Genomic DNA, 26,868 nt, shown 5'->3' with positions numbered 1-26,868 from the left:
CACGCGGAGCGGGCAGCGGGATTGGCTGCGGCACTCGCGTGTCAGGGGGTTGCTAGGCTTCGGTCGCGCGCCCCGCCCTCGCGCTCCCTCACCGCCCGGTACGTGCTCGCGCCGAGGCTGCGGTGCAGCGCTAGAGCTCCTCGGTTTAAAAAAAAAAAAGCCTGAGCTGATAAAAAAGTTTATTTTGAATGATACAGTCTTTTGTTTGTCTCTGAAAGGGAGGAGGTGTAACCAAGTGATCAGTTACCCTCACCAATGATGAGTTAAACTCACGTCAAGTGCCTCTTTGATGTGATACCCTGAGGATGACACGGCATCACTCACCTTGGGATTCCTGCCCAAAACACATCACCCGAGGAAACAGCAGGCAAACCTGAATTAAGAGGTATTCTACAGAACTGGTCTGAATTGTTCAAGAATGTCAGTGTCATGAAAGACCAGGACTGAGGAGCTGTTCCTAATTGAAGGAGACTAGTGAGGTTTGAGGACTAAACGTAATACCTGGTCCTGGATCTTATCATTGTACCGTGGTTAGGTGCGAGAACGTCCTTGTTCTTAGGCAATGCACCATGAATATTTAGGGGTAAAGCAAAACCACGTCTGCAACTTACCTTCAAATGTTTCAGTAAAAACCAGTGTGCGTCTGTGTGTGTGTGCGCACGCATGCACACGCGCGTGTGTGTGTAGAAATAACGCATTAGAATAAAATGGACTGATGATTCTGAGTGAGGAGTCTATCAGTTCACTTAGTTCTGTTCTTGTGCTCCTGTAAATTTGAAATCATTTCAAAATCAGCCTTTTAAAAGATTTTTTTTTAATGCACAAAGACATCTCAATTGGATTTAGTGAATGATAGTAGGAGGAATTTGGGACGGTTTAATCCATGATCTCTCTAATCCTACACAAAATTAGTTCAGGTGGAAAATAACTAATCCAAGACTCCTTCACACACACTGCAATAAATCTCACGTGAACCCAGCTCAAAATTCAGACCACATAGGAATGTCAGCAGCTGAACGCTACCTTCTTCAATACAGAGCATCCCTGGGGCAGGACCTACCAAGGAGGACGTCCACGGCTCCTCGCAGAGTGTTTCAGATGGATATACAGTTAACTGTCAAACAGACATCTCCTGATGAACAGATCTCTGGCGACAGAGGGTAAGCAATGTTCTAGGGCAGTGGCAAGATTCTCCAGCGGAGCAAGGAGCCTCTCTCCATGTAGGGAACAGGAGCCTCTGAGTGTATTCCCTTTTCTATCATGGAAGCTTGTCGTCACACTCAATATTGAAACGCTGGATGACTACAGAGTGGATTCGCTGTGGTATTATGCAGAAGGACCTCAGGGAATAGTTGTTCATTTGAATACATGCTTACACACTCTTTACTTGAGTCTCATGATAACTCTACAAAATATTCAGGACAGATACTAACATCCCCATTTTACTAATGAAAAAACCCACATCGGGAAATATGCAACTTGTTCAAGATTCCATAGATAGTAATGGGGAAAAAAACCTTGAATTTGAACTGGTATATTCTTACTCTGCTAGGCAGTCTGTGGGGTGTTTTTTTTTTTTAATACATTTATTTACTTATTTATTTATTTATACTTTTGGCCGCGTTGGGTCTTCATTGCTGCGCACGGGCTTTCTCTAGTTGCGGTGAGTGGGGGCTGCTCTTTGTTGCAGTGCGCGGGCTTCTCACTGCGGTGGCTTCTCTTGTTGCACAGCACGGGCTCTAGGTGCATGGGCCTCAGTAGTTGTGGCACGTGGGGTCAGTAGTTGTGACTCGCGGGCTCAGTAGTTGTGGCTCGCAGGCTCAGTAGTTGTGGTTCGTGGGCTCTAGAGCACAGGCTCAGCGGTTGTGGCACACGGGCTTAGTTGCTTCGTGGCATGTGGGATCTTCCCGAACCAGGGCTCCAACCCGTGTCCCCTGCACTGGTGGGCAGATTCTTAACCACTGCGCCACCAGGGAAGCCCAGTCTGTGGGGTTTTAAGAAGCGTTATAGAGTTACCTCCATCTCACAGCCTGAGAGTTTTCTCAGGTTTTGGAAACAGCAGATGGCTGTGCTCTCCAGGTTAAACCATGTGGTAAATAGGCAGTTCTAAGGACTGAGCCCCACACCTCCTGTTTTCTGTAGCTATAAAATGGGAATAATACCCACCCAGTCCCTATACGGACATCACTGTGGAAATCCAATATGAGTTACAAAACGTTCTGATAGGTTGAAAGGAGCTACAAAACTCATTATTCATAGTACTGCTATTAAGTAGCGTTCTCTAACGCACACGTTAAGACAGCTTGACTTGTTCTATGATTCCGAAAAGCAAATGATTGTACCTCCTGCTCTTTTGGTAGCTTTGACAGCTTAGGTGGTCTGGAAACTCTTGGCAATGCTACCTGGCTCTGCCGGAGGAGGACGGCCCGTTTGGAGTTCCTTTGATTGGTGTCCTCATAATCACCCATATGCCAGGCAATGAAACCACGACTGAAGCTTCCTTCTGCGTCCATAACAGAAGGATTCGGTTGCCTGAAATAGGAACAAATCGGCTGGTTCTCAAATCGGAAAATGGTTAGAAACAAGGCCACCGGTTTTCAGATAGTTGAAATTTGTCTGCGTCTGCTGTGATTGTGATGACTTCTAGCCCTGGAGCTTGGGAAAGCTAAGGCCCTGAGCCCTCAGCCAGTGTCCTGAGAAGCTTCTGGACTCTGCCCCTCCACTTCCCTAGACATCCAGCTGCTGGAGATGCAGGGAACTACCTGTACAGGTGGACACTTATCCAGGAAGCTTGTTGATGACATCACCCTGGTACCACGACTGCTCCTGGCATCCTTTAGAGCCGAGTAGGCAAGATGCTGGGAATTTGGGGGCAGGCCGAGGCCTTGAGTTCTCGTGTCGGGTTTGAGACTTCGGGGGATTCAGGGAAAAGCCAGCTTGGCGATGACAGAATCTGACTTTGGACAGTGCGTGGGAGGAAAGATCCAGGCTTCACTCTCTTTCCCCAGTGAAATCACGGTCTCTGTTCCAATGCCCCTTACTTAGAATATTACCTGAGGACTGCTTCCCCATTGTAAAGGGCCAGGTCTGGGGGAAAGGACAAGAAGGATCGTAGGATAAGGATTTGCCATCTCTTTTGGAAGGCTGTTGTCACCCAAGAGAGCTCGTGGGGCTTCTTACCTTCACGTAAGAAGCATACCTTCATTCTGTTTTATGGCCAAGTAATATTCCATCTTGTTTATCTATTCACCAGTGGATGGATGTTTGGGTTGGTTCCACCTTTTTTTCTACCTAGGACTAGAATTGTGGGGTTGTATGGTAATTCTATGCTTAGCTTTTTGAGAAACCACTAAACTGTTTTCCATAACAGCTTCACCATTTTACACTAACACCAGCAACGCAGGAGGGTTCTAATTTCTACACATCCTCATCAACGCTTGTTATTGCCTTTTTTATTTTACCATCCAAGTGTGAAGCAGTATCTCGTGTGGTTTCCATTTGCATTTCTCTAATAGCTAATTATGTTAAACGTCTTTTCATGGGTTTATTGACCACTCGTGCATCTTTTTTGGAAAGCTGTCTATTCACATCTTTTGCTGCATAATTTTATGCAGTTGTCTTTTAAATCATAGGAAAAAAGAGTTAAAAACCAAAATACATTAATGCTATATATATATATTTTTTTGCGGTACGCGGGCCTCTCACTGCTGTGGCCTCTCCTGTTGTGGAGCACAGGCTCCGGACGCGCGCAGGCTCCGCGGCCATGGCTCACGGGCCCAGGCGCTCCGCGGCATGTGGGATCTTCCCGGACCGGGGCACGAACCCGTGTCCCCTGCATCGGCAGGCGGACTCTCAACCAGTGCGCCACCAGGGGAGCCCCATTAATGCTGACTTTTAAATTTACCTATGCAGTTACCTTTACCACTGGCTTGTTAATTATTTTGTGCATTTGAGTTACTGTTTATTGTCCTTTCGTTTCAACCTGAAGGACTCCCTTTAGCATTTAGTGTAGGGCAGGTCTGCTAGGGACAAAGTTCTCTCAGTTTTTATCTGTTATGTCTTAATTTCTCCTTCATTTTTGAAGGATAGTTTTGCTGGATATAGAATTTTTTGGTTAACTTGTTTTTCTTTCAGCACATTGAATATATCATTCCACTGCTTTCTGGCTTTCATTATTTCTGCTGAGAATTTAGCTGTTAATCTTGAAGATCCCTTGTATACAATGACTCATTTTTCATCTGCTGCTTTCAAGATTCTCTCTTTGTCTTTGCCATTTGACAGTCTGACTATGATGTATCTAAGTGTGGGTCTCTGAGTTTATCTTACTTGGAGTTTGTTGAGCTTCTTGAATGTGTTAGTTACTGTTTTTCATCAAATTTGGGATGCTTCTGGCCATTATTTCAAATATCCCTTCTGCCCATTCCTCTCTTCCTCTTTTCCTTCTGGGATTCCCATTATGCTATGTTGGTACACAGTCTCAGAGCTCTGTTCCTTGTGCATTTCTTAAAAATTCTTTTTTCTTTCCATTTCTCAGAATGTATAATCTCAGTTGATCTACATTTAAGTACACTGATTCTTTTCTGATAGCTCAAACCTGCTATTAAGCTCCCATTGTGAGTTTTTCATTTCAGTTAGTGTACTTTTCAACTCCAGAATTTCTATTTTTTACATGTATGATTTCTATCTCTTTATTGATATTCTGTTTGTCGAGACCTTGTTCTCATACTTTCCTTTAATATTTCAGACATGGTTTCTGTGAGGGGAGGGTCCAAGTTCAGTCCATGCCTTCCCTTCTGTTCCCAAGAAGCTCTCTGTGCTCAGTACAGGACATGCTGGCAAGCTCACAAGCCGCACTTCATGAAAAGAGCTCAGAGCGCAGTCAGTACGTACCTGTTCCCTTTATCTGGAGCACGTGTAAACTTTCTCAGAACCGCTTAGCCATGCATGCGTAAATGGCCCACAGGTACACCCCCAACTTTGTGTATTTCAGACTCTAAGGGGTAAGAGTTGGCACAAAGTGAGGCGAATGCAGCCACGCTGCCCACTGCAGCTGCCAAGTGGACCCACGAGCCATGGGGGTCTGCCACACCGCCAGGAGGTGGATCTTGTGTACTCTCTCCTCTTGAGGTAGGTACACAATGTACCACTGGAGCCTGCGTGCCTGTTGTCTGCTCTCAGTGGCCTTGAGTCATGCACTGGCCCCTTCCCTGGCTGGCACTTACCTGCCTGTTAACTCTGGCCACACTCACGTTCTGTTCTGTTCTATCCTGTCCTCTGGCACAGTCTAACCACCTACGGAAGCAGAGTCCCTTAGTATTCTGAGCCTATTTGAATCAGCTGACTTAAAGTCTCTGTCAGCTAAATATACCCGTGCTTCCTCGGAGACACTTTCTGTTGATCGCTTCCTTTCCCTGTGTATCAGCCATACTTTCCTATTCCTGTTCCTGGTCCTCATAATGTTTCTGTTGATAAACTGACATCTGAAAGAATACACTCTGCCAATTCTGGAAGTGAGATTTTCTCCCTCTCCCCAGGGCTTGTTGTTCCTGCTCGTTTTGTTTTTCTCTTTGTTGTTGCTTTTTGTTTGTTTGTTTGTTTTTGGTGGTGGTGGTGGTGATGTTGCTGTTGTTTACTTTCCTGGACTAATGGTTTAAAGTCTGTCATGTGTGGCCTCTGAATTTTCTGCTTGGTTAGCTTAGTGGTCAGCTAATGATTGGACAGAAATCTCCTGAAATGCCTCAAATCCATGTGTTTTCTGGTCTTTGTTTGTGTCTAGGCATACCTTCAATGCCCCAGCAGTTTACAACTCTGCCTTAGCCTTCGTTTCCTGCTTTCATGGAGCTTCAAGGTCAGCCAAAGGTCAGAGATTAGGACCTTCTGGGGCCTTGCCTGGGCATGTGCACAGCACTGCACGTGTGCACAGCCTTCTAGATTTCTAGGCATGTGGTAGAGCTTTTTGAAATCCTCTAGAGACATGTCGTTTCCCAGTTTTTTCCTTAAAGACTTTTGGTCAGCTTCTTGTTTGCGCCAACTTGTATTGCCCTCCTCCCCCAGGCGACTGTGATATTAAATGATTGCTGTTTTTGACGGGTGCTTGTGAGATAGAGATGTTCACACAGAGTCAGGTCAAATAATGACAAGCCCTGAGAATGGAGATTTCCCAGGGATTTTCAAGACAGATCGAATAATGAAACAAAACAAAAAGATAATCTACTGAATGGGAGAAAATATCTGCACATGATATGACCAATAAGGGATTAATATCCATCATATATAAACAGCTCATACAACTCAACATCAAAAAACAAACAACCTTATTAAAAAATGGGCAGAAGACCTGAATAGACATTTTTCTAAAGAGGAAATGCAGATGGTCAAAAGATATATGAAAATATGGTCAACATCTCTAATCATCAGGGAAATGCAAATCAAAACCACAATGAAATATCACCTCACACCTGTCAGAATGGCCATGATTAAAAAGAACACGCTAACAAAGATGTTTAAAAAAGAACACAAATAACAAATGTTGGCAAGGATGTGGAGCAAAGGGAACACTGGTACACTCTTGGTGGGAATGTAAATTGGTGCAGCCACTATGCAAAACAGTACGGAGGTTCCTCAAAAAATGAAAAATAGAGCTACCATAGGACTCAGCAATTCCACTCCTGGGCATATACCTGGAGAAAACTATGACTCAAAAAGATCCCTGCACCCCAGTGTTCACAGCAGCATTGTTTACAATAGCCAAGACATGGAAGCAACCAAGTGTCCATTGATAGGTGAATGGATTAAGATGTGGTGTATATATACAATGGATTATTACTCAGCCATAAAAAAGAAGGAAATGATGGACTTGGAGGGCATTATGCTCAGTGAAACAAGTAAGACAAAGACAAATACTATCTGATATCACTTATACGTGGAATCTAAAAAAATACAAGAAATTAGTGAATATGACAAAAAAGAAGGAGACTCACAGATATAGGGAACAAACTAGTGGTTACCAGTGGGGAGAAAGGGAAGAGGCAATACAGAGGTCGGGGGGTAGAGGGAGGTACAAACTATTAGGTGTAAGGTGGGCTCAAGGGTGTACGTTCGACACGGAGAATATGACCAATATTTTGTAATAACTGTAAATGGACATTAACTTTTTAAATTGTATAAAAAATTTAAAAATTAAAGTTAAAAAAAATAAAGAGCTGGAGTTGGGATTTGAACCCAACCAGTTACACACACACAGACACAAAATCAAATATAACATTTCTCTGAGTAGGAAGCTTTTCAAGGCGCTTCAAACTCGTGTTTCCCCTTCAGTGACTGGTCAGCTGCTAGTTTTCACAGCTACCATGGTTGTGAGGCTATTGGTTTTTTCAAGGCTACCTTGAAGCTGGAAAGAGAGGATGGGAATAGAGCAATTTTAATTTAAATTTAAAATGTCACACAGATCGTGTTTCTTTCTAAGATTTAGCCATTTTTCTTAAATACGTGCTCCATGGATTACTGAAAGCATTTGTGCATTCATTTCCAATGTTTTGAAAAAGGTGATTTTGACAATTTTTGCCACTGCTCTTGTTTCTTTTATGGAGGAAATATATTTTTGGAGGTCCTTACTGCACCATTCCTGAAGTGGTTTCCAAACTGAATTCTTTTACAATGAAACAAAGACTATTTAGGGAAAAATCATCTGTGCCTTCTGTTTCCATTCCATTTGCCCCTGCTCCAAATGCTGCTTGGTGTTGCTTTTACTTCATCGTGATGGTTCTGACCCCAGCTGACAGCAGCCTCCTTCCTGAGATCAAGTCACCTCTTTTCAGACTTTCTAGTAAGACTTCCAAGAAGCATTCGTGATTGTGAACACTGTCCTCCTCCTGGCTTTCTACTGGGCTTTCAAAGCTCTTTTCTTTCTGTCTCTCCTCTTACTTCTCATATTACTTCCTCTACTTTTCTTCTGGAATAATCTTTTATTCTTTTGGCTCCTTTATCACTGGTATTCCCCAGGATTCCATCCTTGATTCTCATCTCCCAATATACAACCATCCATCTCCAAATCAGGAAATAGCCTTTCTATCTGATGATCCAACCAACAATATACTTATGTGTAAATTTTTTACTTTCAGCTCTAAAAATCTGAGTACAAATCCCCAGCTTCTCACTGAACCTAGTACCAGGAATCTCATTACTAATAATGATAACTGTTTCTAGCATTCATTGAGATACATGAGGTTCCAGACACTATGCTAGATGCTTGATATGTATTACCTCTCTCTAATCTTTATTATAGTCCAACGTGTTAGATGTCATTTCCTGCTTTTTACCTCTGAAGTTAGACTAAGTAATTTATCCAAGATCAAACAGTTAAAAAGCAGTAGAGCTGGGATCTGAACTCAGAGTTGTCTGCTTCTAAACGTATATAATTACTCATCTGTAAAATGGGGATCATATTACAATACCTACTCTTTGTAAGGACTAAATGAGTCAATACCTAGAAAGCACTTAGTATCTGGCCCATAGTAAAAATTCAATAAAATGTTGGCCATTTGTATTTTTATTATAGGATGCTGCCTCTCAACTCATCTTGCCATCTCCCCATTTTCTCTCTTCCCCCAAATAGACCCTCTTCTTCCTGCGTTCCCTTTTTCGTTCAATGCCATAACCGTTTCCCCAGCCACCCCCAGAGAGGCACATTAGAACTGCCTTGGACTTTCACATCTCCTCCACCCACCCACATTTTGTTGGTTGCCAAGCCTCGTGGAACCTTTCTCTAAACGACCTCACCATCCCCGTCTCTCACTCGGGCTCCTGTCGGTGTGATTATTCCAATTTTACTTAACGTGCCTTTCTTCTGCGGGCTCTCCTTTCTCTGCTCTGCCCGCTCGGCGAACAGTTTTCAACAGCTATTACGTGCCATGTATTCTTTCTATCACAGAGATTTAATTATATTGCTTCCGTACTTAAAAATTTGAAACAACGCTTCGTCGCCTACAGAACTAAGCACAAAACCTTCGTCGGGAATTCGAAACACTGCACCATCCGGCCCCTGTACTGCATCCCAGTCTCACCTCCTGTCACACCCCAAACCAGCACCCTGTGCTTCAGCCACGCGACGGTCTTCCCTCTGCACACGAGAAAGGCTCACTCCTCCGAGCCTTTTTTTTTTTTAATGGTATGATTGCTTTTATGTAAATAATAAAAGATTCATACATATAATAGGTTGGGATACTCATATTTTTTCACAAGTAGGATACATACAAAACTTAAAGGAGAGAAATTGATGGGAGTGGGGTGAAGAGAGATTAAGCTGTTCATTTTACTCCTTTGTGTACTGTCTGAATTTTCCAACCAAACACATCTATTAGTTCCATTTATATTTTTTGAACACCTTTATTGGAGTGTAATTGCTTTACAAGGATGTGTTAGTTTCTGCTGTATAACAAAGTGAATCAGCTACAGGTATACATATGTCCCCATATCTCCTCCCTCTTGCGTCTCCCTCCCACCCTCCCTATCCCACCCCTCTAGGTGGTCACAAAGCACCGAGCTGATCTCCCTGTGCTATGCGGCTGCTTCCCACTAGCTATCTCTTTTACGTTTGGTAGTGTATATATGTCCATGCCACTCTCTCACTTCGTCCCAGCTTACCCTTCCCCCTCCCTGTGTCCTCAAGTCCATTCTCTACATCTGCGTCTCTATTCCTGTCCTGCCCCTAGGTTCTTCAGAACCTTTTTTTTTTTTTTTTTTGATTCCATATATATGTGTGTTAGCATATGGTGTTTGTTTTTTTCTTTCTTATTTCACTCTGTATGACAGACTTTTCCTTATGGATGGGATTGCTTCCCTGGTTCCACCTCCAGGCTCACCTTTTGATTTCCCACCCAGCCTTAAAAATGCAGCTCAAGCTACCCCTCCTACAGAACATTCCTGATTGGCTATCTGACCTTCAACACTGTTTACACATTGTTCACTCCTACTTTAGTGGGCATCTTCCTGAAAGGGAAGGAACCCTGTCGTACTTTTTTGGGTCTTCAGTGTCTAGCAGAGTTCCTGACATAGAACACGTTTCCAGTCGAGTTTGCTTGCTTCTCTCAAGGTACCCAAAGAGGGTCAGTTGTTACCTGAAGGCAGAGAGCCTGTGACTGCATGGGTTGGAGGGTTTGCAGAGAGGTGGGATTGAGTTCAAGTTCACACTCTCTTTTGCTAGTTGAATTTTTTAAACTGTGAGCATGTAATTTTTTTTTTATAATAAAAGATGACTAAATGTTGCTTAAAAACTGTTGGTTGTTTGGAAAATGATCAAAATTTTCCTAGCAGACTGGACAACAGAGAAATAAGGTCAGAAGATAAAATAGACTCCAGCACCGAGTTAGGAAATGACTGGCTGGGACTTGCTTACATAACTGTCTAAAACCGATGGGACAAACTGAACTTTGATGTTGACACTTGTGCCAGAAAACATACTCTGGGTGGCTGAAGAGCAGCCCTCTGCTTGGTCTTCTGGGTTCCCACCTTTTTGTGTGAGCTGGGCCCGCAGGAGACTCCAGGGCAGCCACCTGGGTTCATGACCCAACAGTCTTGTCCAGGAGCAAAGCTTTTTCTACTGTTTGGACATCTGGGTTCCCTCTGGTTGAGTGAAGATTGTTCTAATAAGTGGTAAAATGACTGTCTTTTGGATTCCAAAGTTCAGGAAACAAATCGCCAACTGTTTAAGCCCCAGTGAGTCAGTCTGGTTGCCTTATACATACCTGGCGACAGTTACTCACTAGAGTTTCAATAGAGAAAGATGTGGAAACTTCCCTGCTGGGATCCGCATTCCCCTTGCAGCATTGTAAAGTGATGTGTAACCCTGTGCATTTCTAGCCTGTGAAGAGGCCTGGGGCTGTGTCCGTATAGTGACTTAAAAGCACCACTACTTATTTCCCCAGCAAGCTAGTTCCCCTAAATGTTTGCTTTCTGGCAGGGTCATTGATTTCTGCTCTCTCCATTTCCGGAAGTACTCAAAAGCCATCGATGGCTCAATGGAAACTTTTGAGAAACACATTCCGAAACCATTTGGCAGGATCCTTGCTTTCTTGGAGAACGGGCCTTCTATAGAACATTTGCAGGAAAATAAGACCCCAGTTTTTAAAAGATCTCTGCATTTACGGTAGAGTCCACACCTAAAGTCAGAATCTTGCCAAGGATACAATTAGGGCTTTCACGATGTTTAAAACTGTGTTTTTCTCTTCTGAACTGGCCTTCTGCATGGATGGAGTGGGTGTTACTGCCGACACTGGCAGCCACATATGTCCAATGATTTCAGAGACAACAGCCAGAGACCAGGGTTCCTCCCGAGCACACAGTCGGGAGAGGTCGTATAAAGCGTCATCCCCTGAGCCTTCTCAGGAGAACTTATCTTGGAGGGGTGGCACCACAGAGGCGGACCTGGGGAGATTGGGGCAGCTGCAGGTCGGTGTTAGCTGTGACATCATTTAGTTAAGTCAGACCTCATTTCTTACCCATTGACCTTCCTTCTCTCCCTGCCCTAGAGAATCATACGTGATGCCCTAGAGAATCATACGTGAGGACGTTGCATCTTACTTTCAAAAGACACCGTCTTAATCCTCAGGTAACAATTACTTGATCCTGGATCAGCAGCTGTCATGGAGATGATTAAAAAGCAGGAAATTATCTTGATGTTTCATGTTTGGACAAAGTGAGTGCACGACTATGTTTAGCAGTTTTTAAAATATAAGTTTTAATGCAACTGGAATTTATCCTAGGTTGTTTGTTGCCCAGGAGATTCTTGCTGAGTGGAAGGAGAAAGAGACTTATTTAAAAAGCTAATTCTTGGGTTCTCTGGTGGCGCAGTGGTTGAGAGTCCGCCTGCCGATGCGGGGGACGCGGGTTCGTGCCCCCGTCCGGGAGGATCCCGCGTGCCGCGGAGCGGCTGGGCCCGTGAGCCATGGCCGCTGAGCCTGCGCGTCCGGAGCCTGGCTCCACAACGGGAGAGGCCGCAACAGTGAGAGGCCCGCGTACCGCAAGAAAAAAAAAAAAAAAAAAGCTAATCCTTAGTAATTCATACCCAAAGCTGCCTATAAAGACTTGTCTACAAGATGCCGACCTTCCTTCTTTAATGTGAAGTCTTCAAGATGCTGGGAAAATCAAGGTTCTACCTCTGAATGATAACCAGTTTACAATAAAGGTCCAAGGTTAAATGTAACTGAGTGATTAGGACAATGTGTGGAGATGTACAGCCTCAAAGATGCAGAAGCCGCCTGCATGACTGGTCAAGTCCTCAGACAACAAGAGTCTGAACCTGAGTTTTTTGAACAGAGATTAGTATGTGCTCATCCGTGTCCCAGGTCCCTGGAGACCACGCAGAAGGCTAACAGCGTATGTAAGAAAGACACATGGCACGGGACCAAAACATCAGTGCATGAACCTGTCAACAGCTACTAAGAAGTTATTTGATTGCAATAAGCTTCCACTGTTAATCATTCATGATGACATGCAGAAGAACATTTTATTTTTTCTTTCGGTACGCAAGCCTCTCACTACTGTGGCCTCTCCCGTTGCGGAGCACAGGCTGCGGGCACGCAGGCTCAGCGGCCGTGGCTCACGGGCCCAGCCTCTCCGCGGCATGGGGGATCTTCCCAGACCGGGGCACGAACCCGTGTCCCCTGCATCGGCAGGCGGACTCTCAACCACTGCGCCACCAGGGAAGCCCAGGAGAACATTTTTATGCCTGTTTGAATCTTTTACTCTTGTTTAGTAGTTCTCTCCTTGCCCAAATAACAAAAATGCCTACGATCAGTTTTACACCATTAACAATTTGAAAACAAACTTATTAAATGGGTCTGCATATCTATGGGCACAAACTGTTTTGCAAAGTAGACAGAATTATTTATACTTATAAACAAAACTGTGCGATTCACACTAGCATGAAACATACCACCTCAAGGATGAAAATGAAATTGCTTCCCAAAGAAATGTTGGGGAAAACACAAGCGATGCATCCCCAAATTGCCACCGTCCACCATTAACTATTTCAGACACAAGAACATTGCCTGAATGCTATTTTTAAAAGACAGAAAGAGATAACTAAATGTAAGAATATTTATTTCTCCTTTAAGTAGAAAAAAGCCCACTCTCTTGGGCTCTCTTCAAGGAGGAGAGCATCTAAGATTGTGCAGTTCTGTAAAATTACACACACCATATGCTTCAGACCTCAAATTGTGATTACTTTGATTTGATTTATTGCTTTTATTCCATAGGAAACACAACCACTTTATTTGAAAGACTTGTTAAATATTCTACCACTCGGCTGGAGTAGAGAATTTATTGGAACAAGAGAGGTCTTGCACGACCCTCAGCGGACAAACACTTCTTCATTGCTTTGCCAGCTTGTCTTCCCCGAGCTCCAGAATGTGGAGCTCACGGCTGGTTGCACTTACGGATGTCAGCTGGGCTTCCAGTCACCCGGGTCATGCCGTCGAAATCAAACATGCTGTCTTCCTGCGCCTACTAACACACTCCACAAGGTTCTTGTTGCCAAGAGTTGTTCCACAACGTGGACCTACACAGAGGAGTTTACTGATTTTCGTTCAGTATTTTAAATGATTTATATGAAGTGACTATCACTTGTGCTCACTCAGAGGCAGCTGTCCAAAAGCTTTCAGCAATGCAGCATGTTAGACTGTCTGGGGTCACCTGTGAGGAATGTTGAATGGAATTCCTGATGTTGCTGGAGATGTGGGCGATTTTTTGTAGGACATCCAGGAAGTCCTGCCAGTTTCAGCAGCACGGGGCCTCTCTCCATGCTGGTGCTTCCTGGGTGACACTTGCTTTTTTTGCATCCAGATCAGAAAACCACAAGGGGAAGAAAGGGCAGCAACATGTATTTCAGCTGTGTGGCAGCAATCCTGGGGAAGGCTGGTAGGGAGAATATAACAGTATTGACTCAATTTAGCTTTGGACATGCTTATCTATCCAGATGGTGAAGCCTGACCTTCATTAACTAAGGATAAAGTTGATAGAATTTCATCTTAGTACCTTTGGAATCTAAGGATATAGAAAATTAGACAAAATGGTTCAAAGAGCCTCAAGGACCCATCACCATCTTCAAACGCTATCAATTTATAGCCAGTCTTATTGAGTCTCTATCTTACTTACTAATCCTCCCTCCGCCAAGACATCGACTCTCAAAGATATAAAAACTATTTTTGCTAACGTCATCACAATGCCATTATTTCTCCCAAAATTAAAATACTTTCACCAAATATTCAGCATTCAAGATTCTGGCTAGCTCATCAATGTTATGACTTTTTTATCAGCCTGTTTGTTAGAAGCAGAAGACATGTAAGCTTCACACCTGTAACTGCTTAAGGCTTTCAAGTTTCCTTTAGTTCATAGGTTCTCTCCATCTCTATTCTCCTCTACCTCCCCCTCCTCTTCCTCCTTGTCTTTCTCCTTCTCATTATTTGTTGAAGAAACACAATTTCTACAAAAATGGTGTTTCCATTTGTCCTGTGAAATTTCCCACATCTGACCTCTCCAAGTCGTCATTTAACATTTTCCGCCATCATCTTATTTCCTATACAGTGTTGGTTGGATTTAGAGGCTTGATCTAAGTCAGGCTGGGTTCTGGGGGCAAGACCACCATGTTAGTTTGCTAGGGTTGCCAACACACAGTGCTGCAGACAGGCAGTTGAAGAGCAGAAATGTAGCATCCACCATTACAGAGGCTGGAAGTCCGAGATCTAGGGGTCAGCAGGGCTGGTTTCTCCCGAGGCCGCTCTCCTTGGTGTGTGGACGGCTGTCTTCTCCCTGTGTCTTCACATGGTCTTTTCTCTGTGCGTGTCTGTGTTCAAACCTCCTCTTCTTTTTTTTTTTTTTTTTTTTTTATGCGTTACGCGGGCCTCTCACTGTTGTGGCCTCTCCCGTTGCGGAGGACAGGCTCCGGACGCGCAGGCTCAGCGGCCATGGCTCACGGGCCCAGCCGCTCCGCGGCACGTGGGATCTTCCCAGACCGGGGCACGAACCCGTGTCCCCTGCATCGGCAGGCGGACTCTCAACCACTGCGCCACCAGGGAAGCCCCAAACCTCCTCTTCTTATAAAGACACCAGTCAGATTGGATTAGGGCCAACCTAATGACCTCATTTTAATTTAATCACCTCTTGAAAGACACTTTCTCCAAATGCAGTCACATTCTGAGGTACCGGGGAGTTAGGACTTCAACACAGGGATTTCGGGAGTGAACAAGTCAGTCCATAATAACTTTCCAGGTAGTTGTGTGCCCTTCCATCAAGACGTATATATAATATCGGATCGTTTGTCTTTTTGTGGGTTTGGCAGTCGCTCATGATCAATATCTAGATTCGTTCACTTGAGTTTGCAAAGTGGTGATAGCCTAATTCTGTTGTTACTTCTTTATGTATTAGCTAGATTCCTCTTTTTTTTTTTTTTTTTTTTGCGGTACGCGGGCCTCTCACTGTTGCGGCCTCTCCCGTTGCGGAGCAACAGGCTCCGGACGCGCAGGCTCAGCGGCCATGGCTCACGGACCCAGCCGCTCCGCGGCATGTGGGATCCTCCCACACCGGGGCACGAACCCGTGTCCCCTGCATCGGCAGGCGGACTCTCAACCACTGCGCCACCAGGGAAGCCCCTCCTCTTTTTTTTAAGTCGATTCATCTTCTCTTTGGTTGGCAGTGGTACAGTTTGTATTAGAAAGGCAGAATTAATATTTGATCCTTTTCGTTTATTTACTCATTTTCAAAATAATAGGTTGGTTCACTGGAACCCTCCAATGTGATCAGTTTGTTGAGGTTTTTAACTGACACTGTGAACTCATGGATGTTCATGTCTGTGTGTATGAAGGTGTGATGTATGTTAATCCACTGCAGTTATTACCTTTCCCTCAAGTTGTCCTACGTTTGGCCAGTGGGAGTCTCTGCAAGCTTGGCTTCCAAGTCCCTCAGACAGGACTGCAGTAGTCCTGGAGAGCTTCCTTATCTGGTACAGCATGATGTGCCAGGCTCATGTTTTCCATTTCCTCTCCAGATCCGAGCAGCTCCGCTTCCTTTTAGTGGAAAAGGTGCTTGAAGAGCAGAATCTGAGCACTAGGGGAGCTCACGGCTACTGAGTTGATTTCTACATCTAGGCCTTTATAGTGAGTCGAACTATGAACCAGATGTACGTAAACATCCATCATCATACATATGTGTACATATATAATCCCAATCAAATTCAGGGTTTGCTTTATCTTAACATGTCTTTCCTCTTTCCCACTCCAAGAATCCTGGCCTCAACCACAGCAGGAATGATTAAATAAGAACCCCACGTTGCTGTCCATTTGCTTTCACACACGGCACGCACACAGCAGAGTCAGACTCGCACAGCTAACACGCCCACCAAGCTTTCTGCAGCTCTTTCTGTCCTTAGATTTGTACTCAAATCACCGTGCTTTACAATCCCTGGGAATATTTCCTCCCTGTGGGTTAAACCATCAACTGGGTACATATTTAGGGTGTTTGTTTTTCATTTTATATTTAAATACATTTATTTTATAAATAAGAACTCAGGTATGAGGTGCACATCTTATATGTCTTAAGTAAGGTGAGACACGCACATGGTTTCAAAGCCAAACCAAGTGTGGCGCCAGCAGTGCCTTCCCGTTTTTCTCGTCGCCCTATGTGTCTAAGCCAGAGAAAGGGTTGCGTTTGTGTGGTGGTGGATTTGGAGGAGGAGGTGATGCCTGAATCATGTCTTACTGAACAGCTGTAAAGAGTGACTCCGATTCTGGGAGAATCTGTCTCGAAGGCCTTAGGGAAGAAAACATTTGTTCTGCCACCCACCATGTAATTCTTCATTGAATTTTAATGCGTTAGCCTTTAGGCTGCTAGACAGAAAACAGCCGCTGTGTTCTGTTTAAACTCGGCCATCTTTCTACTTTGCTGTAGAGGCTAGAAATGAGAAGGTTTTGTCAAATATATGGTTATGCGCTCCAAAGTAGTTCGTCTGGATCTGTGAAGTTCCATCTCGTGATAACATCTTGGAATCTAAATATAGCAGTATTATCTAAAATAGATAAGCAACAAGGATGTATTGTACAGCACAGGGAAATTACTTTGCTATACACCTGAAACTAATGTAATATTGTATATCAACTATACTTCAATAAAACAATAAAGCATAGGGTAAAAAAAGAAAGATATTTTTTTAAATAAAACAAATACAGGAGTTTTAATGGAAACAAAATTAATTAATTAACTGTCCTAGAAGCCAACTTCCACCCATCCTTCAAGCTCAGGGGACCTTATGGAGCCTTCCTGATGTCGCCCCAAAGTTTAGATTCCCCGACATCTGTTTCCATGACACCCGCTAGAATACTCCTACTGTAACAGGCATTGCACTTAGTTGTTACACTTTAAGTATCTAAAACACAAAGCATGGTGCCAGGCACAATTTAATATTTCTAGCACTGCATCCAAATATACTCTAGCATAATTATTCGTTTAGGTGTCCCTTTCCCCCAGCTATTCGATAAGCTTTCTGAGGGCAGGAACTGTGTCTTCCTTCCTCAGTGCCACACTTGTTCACAGTTTGGATGGAATAAAGAACAGAAGAGATACTATTGGACATAGAATTAGAATAACAGAGGCTAAGCCCAGTATCCTCTCGAGGATCATGTTATGAGGATGAGGCCACCTTTGAAAGTGATGGATAGCATCCTCGTAAACTCTCAACGCCGCTGGACGCTACAGTCTGACCTCTGTACCCTCAGACCATAAAAGAGGACGTGAACGCTGTAGCATATTCTATACATGTTGTGGCGAATCCTACAGTCATTTTGAGACTTCCTTAAAACGGGGAAAGAAGCTACCCTCCTGTGTGTCAGATCCATTCCAGATGCCTTACACGCTCACACTTCATCCTCAAGACAGCCTCACGAGACAGGTGTTACTGTTGCCCCTTTTACCGCGAACTGAGGTCCGAGAGCATCTACGTTTCACAAGATGGAGGAATTCTGCCCAACTCTGTCAGCTGCAGAAAACCTGGCATTATGAGCAGGCTTCAAAGAACAAGTGAAAGAAACAGTGAAAAGCAGAGAGGACGGTAACCAGTGCACATCAAATGGACCGCGTGGTTACTGTTCTCTTGCTTCATCTGGTCACGTGGACAGATGGAGGCCACGTGATATCATTGATCTTTTGTAAACCACTCCCATAGATGTTGGTAATGAGGTAAGAGATACAGGGGCTTCGGGTTAACCTGCTGCAGCCAGTTTCATGCTGACCCTTTGAGATAAACTATCAACAGGAACGACACGCCCCGATTGGGTGAAAGACAAAGCAGCCCACCGCAGTCTCCTCCTTCTTGTGGTCAAGAGGACTTCCCAGCCTGACACATGCGCAGGAGGGGTCCCAAGTCATCCTCTAGTAATCTGGGCTGCGTTGTAATATCATTATGATACCATTAGCATCGCGGTTTTGACCCCCTCCCCCCATGGGTTTCACTTGGACGCTCACGGGGAAGATTCAAAACGGTGCCTGGTGGAAGCCCAAGTAAGGAATTGCAGATGATGTGATCATAGGGGAAGGAAAGGGGAGCCACCCGCATCTAAACCCCATATTAACAACCTAAGCTGCCCCTATGAGGTGCACCTCACTGCAAGTTTGCCCCTGTGCTCTCCCACACGCACTGTGCTTCTAATAAATGCTGGGCCTGCTTTGCAATCTTGGTGTCTTTGTTGAACTCTTTCTTCAGAGAAGACAAGGACCGAGTTTCACCAAAAACAGTAACATAAGCATGTTCGAAACGACCACGGTTGGGGCATGTTTATGGCTTTGAAAAACTGAATCTAAGATAGCGAAATAAAACATTCCAAACACCTGTAACACATCTTGTCCTTGTTTTTCTGCAGTCTTTTTGCCTTTGCCTGGGCCTAACATCTGTATTGGATTGCAGGCCGTGCTTGGATTTCAAGACCATAACCTATTCCTTTAGGACCAGCAGCTGTTCTTTCGGAGACCCTGTCTCCTGAAACAGGCCCTAAGAGCTACCGTTCTGACATCCGAAATGCTGAGACAGGGAAGGTCATAGGCCAGTGAACTGCGAGTGCCTCCTTCTTACACACTTCAGGCTTCAGTAGTTTTCGGAAGTTCCACAGAGGGTACTTTGCCGCGAAGGGCCCCGTTCTGACATGAACTGAATTTTCCCCACCTGGAAATCAAGTGATCAACCAGGAAGTTTTCTTCTCAAGAATAACAGCACTGACTCTTCTTTCCCTGGCTTTCCTTTCAATAACAGCTGCATCGTATCCTTCTGCTATAAATGCTCCATCCTGGGATGAGGAGTATCTACTCGATCAACAAGAAACATTTACGCGCAGCCTGTGTTTCTCCATATGGTGCCTCCTACAATGAAATGATCAGTCAGACATTAGGCCCTTTCTGTCCTGTCTCCTGATGGAATATGAGGAAGACAGGAATTATCTGTCTTGTTCACTCCTGAATCCCTGGGCCTAGCACGGTGCCTGGCATGGAGTTGGCAGTTGGATGTTTACTGAAAGAATAAATGGGCCTCCGCTATCTGTGTGGCACCACAACAGTGACCAGCACGGGGGCTCTGCGCTGACCCTACTGCACCTGAGCTTCCTGAGATCCCTCGCCCGACACTACAATGATGGAGAGGTGGCTGGGGAAGGAGGCTGGGGGTGGGTGGGTCCAGGGGAGGAAGTACAAAGGCAGTTTTTAGGTAACTAGCCAAAAGGAGGGACAGGTGCTGATGATCTCAAAAAATACAATGGAATACTACTCAGCCATTAAAAAGAGTGATATAATGCCATTTGCAGAAATTACGCCAATTGCAGAGATTATCATACTAAGTGAAGTAAGTCAGACAGAGAAAGACAAATACCATATGATATCACTTATATGTGGAATCTAAAATACGACACAGGGCTTCCCCGGTGGCGCAGTGGTTGAGAGTCCGCCTGCCGATGCAGGGGACACGGGTTCGTGCCCCGGTCCAGGAAGGTCCCACATGCTGTGGAGCGGCTGGGCCCGTGAGCCATGGCCGCTGAGCCTGCGCGTCCGGAGCCTGTGCTCCGCAACGGGAGAGGCCAAAACAGTGAGAGGCCACGTACCAAAAATAATAATAATAATAATAAGTAATAAAATATGACACAAACGAACTTATCTACAAAACAGAAACAGACTCACAGACATAGAGAATGGACTTCTGTTTGCCAAGAGGGAGGTAGGTAGGGGAGGGATGGCCTGGGAGTTTGGGGTTAGCAGTTGTAAACTATTGTATAGAGAATGGATAAACAACAAGGTCCTACTCTACAGCACAGGGAACTATATTCAATACCCTGTGATAAAACATAATAGAAAAGAATATGAAAAAGAATGTATATATGTGTATAACTGAATCACTCTGCTGTACAGCAGAAACTACCACAACATTCTAAATCAACTATACTTCAATAAAATAAATTTCTGAAAAAATTGTAACATTTTGCTCCTTAAGGTTCACTGAAATCCCCCCAATGTGCCAGTCACCGATAGCCTTAAAAATAGAAAGTTGTCAAGATTTATGGATGTTTTGAGGAAAACAACTCCAAGAAAAAAGCAAGCATTTATGTACCAATATATTTTTAAATAGTGGCTGTCATTAAGTCTGTGCTAGTTCAACAACTGGCTTTGGCAGTATTTCATTATGAAATAAAACAGGCAATTTTCTACACAACCCTTAACTAATGCCAAATACAGGCACACCTTCTACCTTTCTGAATAAACAGAAAGCCCAGTTTATTCAGGTCAGTGCTTATTTCTTTAGTACTGAAAGCCCTAGTTTTAGAAATATTTTCAACTTAGGACCCTAACTACTAAAACTCTAGTTGACTGAGTTTCTATTTCTCCCACTTTATAATTAATTTTCAATTTTATCAAGATAAAATGCTTGTACATAATGTAGTGCTAATTTTTTTCCATTTTAATGCAATCATTTAGGTACATGTACATGATACATATAAATAGTACTAAAGTGAATATTGTGAAGATTACTCTATATAAGTACACCTGTAACACATAATATTGTACAGCAACTATACTTCAACAAAATATATAAATAATAAATAAATAAATAGTACTAAAATGCTTATAATTAAAAATACTCCCTGTCTCTCCCTGCTCCCTGTCCCAATATTCTCTTCTCCAAAGTACCCACTTTTAGCTCATTTGCTTCTTCTGGAACTTCACCCAGTATCTGTACACAGTAAATGCCCCCTGGAGAGTTCCCACTTGCCCTGTTCCTCCTCTGGGCCCCTGTACAGCCACATTCCTGGTTCTCTCCATTACCATTTTGGGAATCCCCTTTGCCTGTCACCTTTGTTAGTTCTCTTGTTTCTTGGATTATATTCCTTTCTCTTTCCCGGATTTCCCCCTATTGTCTTGCTAGATAATATTCTCCAGTTGCTTCTTAGGAAAAAATGCATTTTTTTGAGTATGTACATACATGAAAATGTCTCTTCTCAACCTTCCCACTTGATAGTTGGGCTGGGTATAGAATTCCGGGTTGAAAGTCACTTTCTGGCAGACAGGGAGGTCATTGACAAGTGTCTTCCAGAGCCCAGTATTGCTGTCAAGAAGTGTGATGCCTTATTGATTCTGGATCCTTTATATATGTCCTAGTTTTCCTCTGGAGGGCTTAACAGTAGGCTTCATCCCAGCAGTGAAATTTCACAGTGACATGCCTTGACACAGTTGTTGTTGAATAACATGGAAATTCATGTTATTCCCTTCTGAGAAATTTTCTCATTGATTTTCTTTCTTCTGTTTTCTCTGATCTCTTTTGAGGTCTCTTATTAGTCAGATATTAGACTAATTTAATTTTAATTGATTTCTTACTTTACTATTTTTCACTTTCTTCTTTTCTGTCTCTTGGACTTTTTGTTCTACTTTTGTAAGATTAACTCAACTACATAGCATGAAATTTCTCTCCTATACTGAACCTCTATACTTATTTTTTTGCTAATATAATAGGAATTGTAATAAATGCATTTTGTTACATTATTTCAATGTACTTCATTTATTTAACTAATTGATAATGTTTATTAACAGAGTGGCCTGATTTGCTCAAGATATCTTCAGGCTAGCCTCTTGTCCAAGTGATCAGTTCCATTAGCTTCCTGTTTCACTCTCAAAAGTGTCCTATTTTGGGTGATAAAATATATGGTCACACTATTTACTGAGCACTTAGTTTGTACCGAGTGCTGTTCTAAGTGCTGTATGTGTAACAACACATCTGTACAACAAAGAGCAGAGTAGATTCTAATCATTTTACAGATTGGGAACCTGAGGCATAAATAGTTTAAGTAACTCATCCAAGGTGTCACAGCTACCAGGTGGTAAAGTGGGGACTTGAATGCGGGAAGTCTGCTTCAGAGCCTTGCGCTTTTTTTTCTTTATCAACTATATTTGTTTGTTTGTTTAATATTTGTATTTATTTATTTATTATTGAGGTATAGTTGATTTATAATATCATGTTAGTTTCAGGTGTACAGCACAGTTTTACACATATATGTATGTATACATATATATTCTTTTCCAGATTCTTTTCCCTTATAGGTTATTAAAAAATACTGAGTATAGTTCCCTGTGCTGTAGAGTCGGTGCTTGTTGGTTTTCTATTTTATATATAGTGGTGTGTATCTGTTAATCCTAACCTACTAATATATCCCTCCCCCACTTCCCCCTTTGGTAACCATAAGTTTGTTTTCTATGTTTGTGAGTCTATTTCTGTTTTGTATATAAGTTTGTTTGTATCCTTTTTTTATATTCCACATATAAGTGATATCATATAATATTTGTCTTTGTCTGGCTTAATTCACTTAGTATAATAATCTCTAGGTTCACCCATGTTGCTGCAAATGGCATTATTTCATTCTTTTTTTATGGCTGAGTTATATTCTATTGTATATATGTACCACATCTCTTAACCACTATAGATCCCACTTCATCACTGCTTACAATCCCTTATTTGGGGGATATTAGGTTATTTCTGAATTTGCATTACTGCAAACACTGTTGGACTCCTTTCTAGCTAAACCCTTCTTTACCTCCTTCATTATTTTCCTGGAGGATAAATTCCTAGTGAAACCAGCTGTCTTGATTCTCAATTCACACTCTTTAGACTATGCCGTGCTGTGCAACCTCCTGAGGATAGGAACTGGCTAACAAACCACTTGATTATGAAAAGACAGAAAGCAAGAAAGCAGACTAGGAGAGCCAACACTCTGAAAAGAGCTGTGATCCTCCGAAAAGTCAGGGAAGGTTGTAGTTCATTCTGATTTTGAAAACGCGTAGTGCTCTCCTCTGCATGGCTGACGCCTAGTCTGATCACTCTCACCTTAGAATCTGCAGCCTCCTCGACACCCACACCCTGACCCCCGCCGTCTACTGACATTAGGGCAGCGTCAGCAGCAGCTCCTTTCTGGAAGGAGGTTTGCCTGTGAATGACTGTTAATTTTATAATCTCAGCAAGACTTTCATTTGCATGGATAACAAGTTTGCCCAGGTAGGCGGCCATCGATTTTCCTAAAATGCTCCTTCTAAATCCAGCTTAAATTTCATCTCTCTCAGGAAGTCCTCATGACTTGAAGTTATCCAGCTTTTCCAGCCTGAGCTATACCAGTTTGTGCCATTCGGAGTACAAGAAGAACTGGGATTTGTCTTTTACACCGATACAGCAAATATGTACTGAGTACCCGTGTATGCCACGCTCTGTGTTAAATGTAAGGAAGAGAAAAGGAAAGCAAGATATTTCCATGCCCCACAATCTTCAATAATGTGTAGCTTCTACAGATTTCACTTACTCCTTAAACAAAACAAAGAGCCCTGCCCATTCACTATTTGCAGTGCGTTCTCTTGTAATTTGACTCTTTTAATATGACTGTAAACTGTTCTCCCATCTCCTATCTGTGCTTTTTATTCTTCTTATTGAAATTAAACATACGGTTTGTATATATTGGAAAACACCCAACTGCAAACAGAAGAGACCACGTAAAAATGAGTCAATCATCAGGTCACGTGTCTAGAGAAACTTCTGTATTCAAAGCAAGAGAATGTTTCCTTTAATTCAGAAGAAAAAAAATAGAGTCAACCCACACCCAGTTACTGCAGTCATTCTCCACCATGGATACTGCATTGAAATCTGTTTACATCTATCTCTCTTGAGAGTCTGTCAGCTACTTGAGAGCAAGGACCCTGTTTATTAATTAAGGTCTTCATCTCAAGTCTGTTGAAGTGTATCTTTACTGGTCTTTAAGATGCGATAAACAGGAGAACACACCATTGATTTAATAACAGCTTTACATGGGAAGAGAAAAAGAGGCCCTGCATCTATAAACAATTATTATAAAACACATCCTGATTTCAAGAAAGTTAAATTTTAAAAGTATGCCCCAGAATGGAGGAAATCCTGTCATTGTCTTTGACTGGACTTCTGGTCTCGAAAACAAGGTGGACTCTTGCCTCTGTTAAGTCAATGGACAAAAATTCTTTAGTGTTGGTTGTATTGACTCAACTCATCCTCCTCTTCCTCCAGTGCTTTTTCTGAGACCGCTGATAACTTCCAAATATTTGTCTGTTATTGTTTTCTGGGATTTCCATTTCCTCGTATGGAACCCTCCTCTTTGAATTCTTCGCTGGCTTTTACAGCCTCCTGCTGTCCTCAAGGTCCTGCCTCTGAGGCTCTGTGGTCCTTCACTCACCTTGTCCTCTGTATGGGCGCCCCGGCCCCCCAGGCTCTTCCCCTTCCTCTCTCAGTCCTCATGAGTGGTGGTCAGCCCTAGATACATTCTTTCCATCCTCTGAGCCCTGTTCAGGCCGTTCCCTGGGCCAGGAATGATCTTATATTCACCTTTCCAAGCCAACTTAATAATTACTTCTTGGGTGAACACTTCTCTGACCTTCAGTCCAGGTCGATGTCCCTGGTAAAACCTTCTCTTTCCATCCCATAAACACCCTTTGTAATGAAATGTTTTATCATGAACCGGACGGAATAGGGCAGGATATTAACTTTTCTTTAATATACCACTATATTGTTTTATTTGTTGCCATAAGCATGCATTATATCTGTCATTTAAAACAATTATTTAAAAGCATGAAAGACAGTATGACATACTTGTTCAATGTCTCTCCCCTTCCCTAGAATACAAATTCCAAGAAGGGCATATACCGGGCTTGTCTTGTTCAGCACTGTGGCTGCAGGATCTAGCAGTGCTTTGAACACAGGAGGTGCTAGATTTATAGAGTGAATGCAGTTGACTGAGAGGACAGAACATGAAAACGGTCGGGGAGGCTAAGCACGAAACTTGCCCAGGATGGAGATGGCCCTCTGTCCAGCTGAGAGAACGCAAGCAGGTGGGCACACCTGGGCCTGTCAGAGTCAGCATTCTCTTCAAGATCCTCTCCCCAGCCTGAAGGTGGGGCCTGGAAGGCTTTTAAGCAGCAGTTGTGCTTAGTCTCGAGAGGGCAGCATTCAGGTTACTGGCACCTGACTAGTTAGAAACAGGACCCGAGCCAGAGGCTGTGGGCAAATCTAATTTTTAACTTTATATTTAAAAATCTGTAACTTTTCTAGTTATACTTTTCTAATTGTATTTAATTTTTTAAACTTTTCTACTTACAATTTTCTAATTACATTTAAATTTTTAAAACTTTTCTAGTTATAATTTTCTAATTGTAATTATCTTCATTAGGAATTTAGTACTCACCACATGCAGCTTGGTTTCATAATTTTGATCTATATATTTATCTACAATTTCCCAACTGAATCCACAATTCCCTCGGTACAAGGTCTTTCTCATAAACATTTTGCATCCTCATGACTTGGTACAATCCATGTCATATTCCCTACAAGTGAATGTAGCCAACATTCTTTCATCCAAGGAAAATGCTCAAAGTGTCAATATTTCTCAGATTCTTTCCAACAAGTTTTTTATGTTTAAATAAGTCGAGCAGATGTTCACACTTGTATCACCAATGCTTGTTGAAGTTACTGTGATTTTCAATGGCCTTTCATTATTTTTGTTGTTTTTGCTTAGAAATATTTGATAGGGTATTTGTAAATAGGTGCTTGCAATGTTATTTGAACAAATGAAGTGAAATATTTAAATGAGAACATGTGCTTTGCATGCAATAATTGTAACTATTTCTCCATGGCTTTAAACATAGGACATGCTTTGTAAGTTGTAGGAATTGTGCAATGATATTTTTGTTGTCCTGGATCGTATCATAGTAACTAATAGACATTTGACATGGGGTTTATGGCCTTGTCTCTTTTTGATGCAGCTTATGTTGTGGTGATATAGCAGAAACAGACTAAAATCCACTAATTTTGTCCATGCTAATAACGGGAATCTTCAATGATTAAAAAGGAGGTGAAGTTGGCTCCAGAAACCCTGACCTGCAAAAGTCTAAGGAGAACAAAGACATTATTGAATCTGCAGTCTTTAAGAGCAATGCTGATTGATCCCTTTCCCTCTTAGAAATCTGAATTATATGTTCCATCTAGATGACACGCCTAGGTTTTGCTTTTCCCATAATTGAACATACCTCGCACTAGGCATGTTTAATTTAGGTTACCAGCTGCTTTAAGAGAGTGTCAATTCAAGCCATGCTGTGACTTCAGTAGGGCTATGTTTATTAACCAGCATGACCCGTTATGATGGTTTCTAGGCCGACAGCATGAAATGAGCATTTTTAAATTTTTATTTTTTTATTTACTTTTTAAATTATTTTTATTTATTTGTGGCTGCGTTGGGTCTTTGTTGCTGCGCATGGGCTTTCTTTAGTTGTGGCGAGCAGAGGCTACTCTTCGTT

The 26,868-nt window shown here is 42.8% G+C and overlaps 1 protein-coding gene across 1 annotated transcript in view; it reads right to left on the bottom strand.

Moving 5' to 3' along the window:
* Positions 1–1,873: 1,873 nt before the first annotated feature.
* C5H4orf45 (chromosome 5 C4orf45 homolog) overlaps positions 1,874–26,868 on the bottom strand; it is a 41,489-nt gene continuing 16,494 nt past the window's right edge. The window contains exon 4 of the mRNA XM_032632021.1: positions 1,874–2,532. Coding sequence (XP_032487912.1) covers positions 2,268–2,532 — 265 coding nt within the window. The 3' untranslated portion in view covers positions 1,874–2,267. The remainder of the gene's footprint in view (positions 2,533–26,868) is intronic.

The sequence above is a fragment of the Phocoena sinus genome, chromosome 5, assembly GCF_008692025.1.
Source record: "Phocoena sinus isolate mPhoSin1 chromosome 5, mPhoSin1.pri, whole genome shotgun sequence".
NCBI lineage: Eukaryota > Metazoa > Chordata > Mammalia > Artiodactyla > Phocoenidae > Phocoena > Phocoena sinus.
Note: the sequence above shows the minus strand (reverse complement) of the source record. Positions and strands in the feature narration are given on the sequence as shown.